Raw genomic sequence first — 6,942 nt, 5'->3', positions numbered from 1 at the left:
CTGTGAAATGGCATGTCTCATTTCAGGATTAAGGTAAGCACGATGCAATTCATACGTAGTGACTTCGAGACATAAGAGGTTAAATGGTTTGTTCTTATCTTGTCTCTAGAAGTGCATTGGTCAATTCAGTACCTTCGAAAGATACCTAGAAGAACTATAGAGTCTCCAACTCTCAATGCCTCATAACCAGACATCATAGATTCTTCTAACAATCATACTGAGGTCAATAGTCCTCTGACCCTTAGATTGCGAATATGTCGTTTTAAGCAAACTACGAAGAGATTGTTCATGCAAATCTACATTTGTCTCTTCGTAAGTTGTTTAGTTTGTTTATGGACTAAAAGACTAATATTTTATCATAAACCTTCAAACAGACAAGGAAGAATGAATGAACGTTTCAACTTTTTATTAATGAATAAGAAATTACAAGCAAGAGTCTTCATGAGACTTTATTACATCAAATGTAACATATAAAGACTACAACTTTTCTTCTGGGCACCATTGACAACAGCCCCTTCGTCTTGACATCTTTCGCTCTCATTTTTGTCTTCTCTTGCTTAGATGAGACAGTGGTGTTGATACCGCTTCTTGTTCCTACCATTTTGAAGAGAATTCCAAGTAAACTACCACACAAATAACCGTCAAGAAGGGTGAAAAGACAAATTAGAAAAAATTTGGGAAAGAAGAGCGATGAAACACGAAAAATAGCGAAATTTGAACAAGAGGTAACTTCCCAACAAGCTTATTCTTCTTCTTCTTCTTCTTTTATCATAAAGGATGCCAAAGCTTCATCATCACCAGCATCTTTCCTCTTTCCAGAGGTCTTTTCAGAAGGTCTCTCAGTCTCAGAGACAACCTCATCAGCAGTACCAGAAACAACAACTTTTTCTGCTATCTCCATAGTTGAATCACTAGGAAGCACACTTCCTACCTTAGTTTCACGAAAGATGCAAGGACATCTTGTGTGACATCCTTCTCACCGACCGGATTATCAGCAACAACATAGTGAGACAGACCAAGAAATCTAGTGATAGCATCAGCATGTGGGGATCAGAGGAAACAAGAGGAGATCCCAAGTTATCACAATCACTCTCTACAATATCTTCATCCATAGTACTAGGTTCTGGGTTCTCATCAATCACATCAACATCCCTAACCTCCTTTTCTTTCTCAATCACCACGGGGAGTAGGGACAGAACCAGGAATGCCTTGAATCCACACAAGAGGAGCTTCACTTGGAGAAACTGAACCTTGTTCTTTGGAGGGAACATCTTCATCGTAGACATCAGCAGATGGTGCCTAGAAGAGACAGACCCAATGATATCTTGGATTGACAAAACAACCTTCCTTGGAGCAATCATCACATTCTTCTTCTTGGCAATAATATTTTCTCTTGTAGAGAGAGTCTTCTCAGGTTGAGCACCTCCGGACTGACCATCGGCACTCTTCCTAGAGGACATTCCCTTAACACGAGCACCACGTTGGGTGATTTGAAACTCTATGGCTTCCTTCACGACAATTTTCTTTTTCTCCATGGAAGATGTTCTCTTCCCGCTTCTTGTTCCAACCATTCTGACAAAATTTGCAAGATAACCTCCACAAAATAACACGAAGCAAAGAGTGGTTACACTAACCAGAAAATCATCAATTGCATGAGCTGAGAACCAGAGAAGTACAAACCAACGTTGTGAGATAAACTGGGCCAAGGGATTACTCAAGCTCAAACAATAGGGTTGTGTATACAAAGTGACATTAGGGCAATGAACGACAGAGTTTTCCCAAACAACCAAAGGAGAGCAACTTGGCCAGAGCAAGTACGAAGTCCAAACTATGAACCAAAATGGCATAAAAGCCCTGTATACGCGTCGAATGAGCCAACCAGATAAATGGGCCCATGAATAAAAAGAGAAGAAATTCCAATAATAATCATCCGTACAAAACTCCTTATCATAATCAAGGTCCCTCAAAAGAAAATACTGGCCTAGACCCAGTAATTGCTATTGAACAATAACACACGGCTCAAGTGAGGACCGACGATCATCAAAAAGATCAGCATCCAAAGCCTTAGCAAAAATGTCAGGTAGTTGATTTTTAGAGATAATCATACCACTGATGTTGTTGCAGAACAAAGTCTTGACAACTAGTCCGACACCATACTCAGCAATCATTTGTTTCAACCACAAGAGTAGAGTGCTGCTGCTGTCAGCTGCAGTATATCCAGACTCTGCAGTAGACAAGGAAATAAAATCCTCCTTTTGTTGAACCATGAAATTAAGTTTTTTCCAAGATAAAAACAGCCACCTGAAATGCTTTTTCTATCAACTGCACTTCCTGCCCAGTCAGTCTCACAGTATCCCACATGAGTAGAAGTAGCATCAAAGGAATATAAGAGCCCAAAGTCAGCAGTTCCAGAGATGTACCTTACAGTGCGCTTAGCCTGAGAGAGATGGCTGACTTTAGGATTAGCTTGATACAGAGCACACACACCAACAAAGTAAGTAATATCTAGATGGCTGGCAGTGAGATATGAAAGGCTTCCAATAATACTTCTGTACATGCTTTGATCAACAGATTCACCAAGATCATCTTTGAGAGGGTGATTTTCTGAATTCTTGTAGATGGAGCACATTTTTTAGGCAAAGCTTCAGTTCCTTGTCAGTGAACGACTTATCAAGAGGAGAATCGTCTTCAGACACAATGTCGTCCACTCTGTCACAATCATCTGTCCCGACATCTGTGCTACTAGGTAAAACTTCATCCTCATCATCAGCACTTTTAGAATCATCATAAACGTCATTAACAAACACATTTATAGACTCCATCATAGACTTGGTGCGTTTGTTAAAGACACGATAAGCACGACTGGTTCTGGGATACCCAAGAAAGATACCTTCATCACATTTGGGATCAAGCTTACGACGAGGATCCCGATCAGCAAGGACGTAGCACACTGAACCAAAGACATGGAAGTACTTGACGTCTATCTTTCTCCCCCCCTCCATATCTCATAATGAGTTACAGTAGTACCCGGACGAATGGTAACTCTGTTATGAATATGGCAGGCCGTGTTGAGCGTTTCAATCCTGCAAAGAAGAGGAATGTCTTTGGTAAGCATCATCACTCGAGCCATTTCCTGAGGAGTGCGATTCTTCCTTTCAACAATCTCATTTTGTTGTGGGTTGATGGGGGCAAAAGATTCAGGAGCTATTCCTTCTATGCTTTCTCCCTTTCCTCTTTGCACTTGCCTCTTTCCATCGAGACTTTCAGTCTGCATAGGACCCATCAAGTCCATGTGTAGGAGCTCCAGAACACGTGAAGTGGTAAGATGTTGCACCATCTTGTGCGACTTCTTGACCTGTTTTCCTATCTGACAATCACCACAGATTTTTCCTTCAACAATCTTAAGATCAGGGAGCCTGACAATAACCTTCTCAGAGACAATCTTGTGCATGATTCTGAGATTCAGATGACCGAGTTTTTGACGCCATAGCTTAGCTTCATCTTCCTTGGACAGGAGACACTTGGTGACTTGAGAGTCTTTGACCAGGAACCACATGTAACAGCCGTCCGGAGTCCTGGTTCCTTTCATAAGCTCATCTTGTTCCTCATTTATTACAACACACTCATCACGAGTAAAATTAACACGTAAGTTCAAGTCACAGAGTTGGATAATGTTAATAAGATTAGCAGTGAGGCCTTCAACCAACAAAGCCTCTGTTAAGCAAGACAAACCAGGATAATTAAGTTGACCTTTACCAATAATCTTGGCCTTCACTCCATCACCAAAAATAACATGGCAATTAGAGTAAGGTTTTATGTTGGATAAAAAGGTTTGAACACCTGTCATGTGCCGAGAACAACCACTGTCAAAGTACCAATCGTTACCAGTGGAGGCACGCTGGGAGGAGTAAGCAATGTTGGCGCGATAGGATTTTTCACTCTCCATTCCATGCGAGATGAGGGGGAACGACTTGATTGAGCTTGCCTATGGGAGGATTGATGCCGATGAAGATTCCTCCCATATAGGCGATAGCAAAATGGCCGAATATGACCCCTACGTCCATAGTGATGGCAGACCCAACGAGGTCTGTTGACAAGAGACCTGGTTGGTCTATAAGGATGTTGCTGATGCTGATTCTGGAACTTGTCACGACCAGATGTCTGAGACATATTTTGCGGCATCTGGGCAGCAGACTTTTGAGGGACAAAAGTAGTCTGAGACGTGGAAGCACCATGAGTATACCCAAGCCCCTTCATGTTCTTTGCAGACTTTCCAACTGTGAGAATTTTATCAAGACTGTCGGTGCCAGAGTTCAACATCCTGACTGATTTAGTCATCTGGTCCAGCTCTCCATTTAGTCGGCTGACTTCCCGTTTCAGATCAACAATGGTTTCTAGTAGGCTTGCCTTGTCTTCAGTCAAAGAGAGAATAAGAGCACTCTGCTTGTCAAGAACATGGGACTCTTCAACCCATTTAGTGTGTAAAACATTGTACGCATTATTCATAGCGTCATCAGATAATTCCTCATCTATAACAAATTTATGTGAGGATTCAGCAGATTCATTAATAGATTCAAGGTTATGAGTGGGAATAGAGGCTGTGAAGGCCACAAAGTTACTTATCTGGTCGGAGTCGCTATCTTCTTCTTCTTCATCGGACAGAGTGGCGTTGTATCCCTTTTTCTGCTTTTTGAGGAAGTTGGGACTCTCCTTCTGAATATGTCCAAAACCTTCACATTCATGGCACTGAATGCCTTTGCCTTTTCCAGAGCGTTCACCACTTTTTCCGTTCCTGTGAGAGTCAACATTCTTCTGGAATCTTTGTTGAAAGTTATCCTTGACGTCTTGGGAGACATTCTTCCCAGTCATCTGATTGAATCTCTTCATGACCCTGCTATAATTCTTGGCCAGCAAAGCTATAGTATCGTCAATATCATTGTCATAATCCGAGAATACCTGCTCTTTTTGTTCATGAACTGAGCTTTTGAGGGCCATTCCTTTGTGTTTCTTCTCCATCTTGGGGAGTGACATCTCAAATGTCATGAGGGATCCCATGAGTTCATCAAACTTCAGAGTTTTAAGGTCGTGGACTTCTTCTATTGCCGTGATCTTCATTTTGAATCGTGGGCTTAAAGCTCTCAGAGTTTTCCTAACGAGATCTTCATCGGTCATGGGCTTGCCGAGAGAGTAGGATTCATTGGCAAGGTCTCGAATGCGCACATTGAATTCAGCAACCGATTCATCTTCAAGCATAGTGAGAGCTTCAAAGTTTCTAGTAAGATACTGCAGCTTCTGCTCACGGACTTTAATGGTTCCCTCATAGGCAACAGCAAGAATTTCCCAAGCGTCTTTGCCACTCGTGCATGTGTTTATAAGCCTGAAAACATTTTTATCAACCCCGTTAAAAATGGCATTGAGTGCGCGAGAGTTACCCAGAGCTGCCTCATCTTCAGTAGGACTCCAGTCTTTCTCGGGTTTTGAACGTGTAGGAGCCCCTTTATCATCAACAGTAACTGGGGCTTCCCATCCGTGTATCACTGCCTTCCAAGTTCTGCTGTCAAGGGATTTCATGAAGGCGCTCATGCGGGCTTTCCAGTAATCATAGTTGGTTCCATCACGTACTGGAGGATGATTGACCGAACCTCCCTCTCTGGAACTATCCATATCTGGTAATCAGAAAATAAAACTGGAAGTGTATCTAGGGTTCCTTACCCATTCTCGCAAGAATATCACGCAGTAAAGACACCAGCAAGACAATCTGGCAAAACTGGAAACTTGCCCGAAATACTGTCTCCACACAGGAGGAAGGATGTCGTACCAGAAGCTGGAGCATGAAGACCGACATCTTTCCAAACAACTTGCACTAAAAAATAAAGCCAACATATAACGTAACAACAGATCATGAAACATAAATATTGATGATCCGTTTCAAGGTCGTCACCAGCTTTGAAGAGTCTTAAAAAAAATAAAAAGCCCTGAATTTATGTGACATAACAAACTAAGCTCCTCTGCAAGGAAATCTAAAACTGTTTATTAAGACGCAGAGTTAGGAGTTCGTCAAAATTTTCATACCAATCGCATAGGTCAATAAAATCTTTGGCTGACCCAGATCATAATTGCAAGCAATACAAGAAGATAATGTAGTGAATAAGGACTGGAATCATCCTCAATCGAGGGGTTCGTCAAAGTTGAAGAAGCTGATCATGAGTTTGATCTTATTGAAATTCTATTTAGACAGAGACATGATGTCGCACACAATATAGAGTTGATGTATGTGATAATTTGTTCTGATGTAAAAGATGGATAACTATAAAACAGTGCGTAAAAATAAATGGCATAATGAATGGTAACTTAGTTCGGGGCAACGTAATCTACTTTATAGGACAGTGTGCCCAGTGGAAAGAAAATTCACTATATGAAAAGTATTCAATATTATAAGAATGGACTTATATGAACGATCCCCGCTTCAATATCTTTTTCCTATTACTACCCTTGAATTTTAACCTAGGCTCTTCTTGAATCTGAGATCCCCACACTTCCACTCTCAAACACTCTCCCAAGTGTTTTGTAATCTTCAATGTCAACGCTCGTGAATACTCAATCCCAAAATCACAAAACCCAAACAATTCTCTAACATAAATAAAGAAAGAATAGTGTTTAGAGAATCACACCACACATACTAAATAGTTAATTTCTCCATCCGCCGATCGTGCACATCTAAGAACGCTAAAAGTGTGAATGAATGCGTCAAAACTACTAAGGGCAGAGCCTTTCCTTTATATAGTAGTCAACACATCTGAAAGTCGAAATAGAGTTTACTTGCCCTTACATGCGGAGAAAATATATGAAAAAAAGTCTTCCGCGAATCATTCTGGCAAAACAGGAAACTTGCCAGAAATACAATTCTTCACACAGTGGCCTAGATGTCTCAACATATCCTTG

The 6,942-nt window shown here is 41.2% G+C and overlaps 1 protein-coding gene across 1 annotated transcript; it reads right to left on the bottom strand.

Moving 5' to 3' along the window:
• Nucleotides 1-2,582: 2,582 nt before the first annotated feature.
• On the bottom strand, nt 2,583-5,664 carry LOC149404146 (uncharacterized). The gene is made up of 5 exons (XM_089607422.1): nt 5,433-5,664; nt 4,761-5,348; nt 4,078-4,529; nt 3,028-3,985; nt 2,583-2,950 (listed from the first exon to the last, which is right to left on the bottom strand). The coding sequence occupies exons 1-5, from the start codon at nt 5,662-5,664 to the stop codon at nt 2,583-2,585; spliced, it is 2,598 nt and encodes an 865-aa protein (XP_089463548.1).
• Between the last annotated feature and the right edge of the window lie 1,278 nt (nt 5,665-6,942).

Source organism: Urtica dioica, chromosome 2 (assembly GCF_054948205.1).
Source record: "Urtica dioica subsp. dioica isolate 48M chromosome 2, U.dioica_male_clone48M_v1_H2, whole genome shotgun sequence".
In the NCBI taxonomy this organism is placed as follows: Eukaryota; Viridiplantae; Streptophyta; class Magnoliopsida; order Rosales; family Urticaceae; genus Urtica; species Urtica dioica.
This window is presented reverse-complemented; position numbering and strand designations above follow the sequence as displayed.

Coding starts and splice junctions, on each gene's coding strand:
- LOC149404146 (XM_089607422.1), bottom strand. CDS start 5,664: ATGGATAGTTCCAGAGAGGGAGGTTCGGTCAATCATCCTCCAGTACGT. Junction 4,530..4,760: donor TGGTGAACGCTCTGGAAAAG/GCAAAGGCATTC, acceptor AATTTGTTATAG/ATGAGGAATTATCTGATGAC. Junction 2,951..3,027: donor CAGAGTTACCATTCGTCCGG/GTACTACTGTAA, acceptor TCTTTGGTTCAG/TGTGCTACGTCCTTGCTGAT.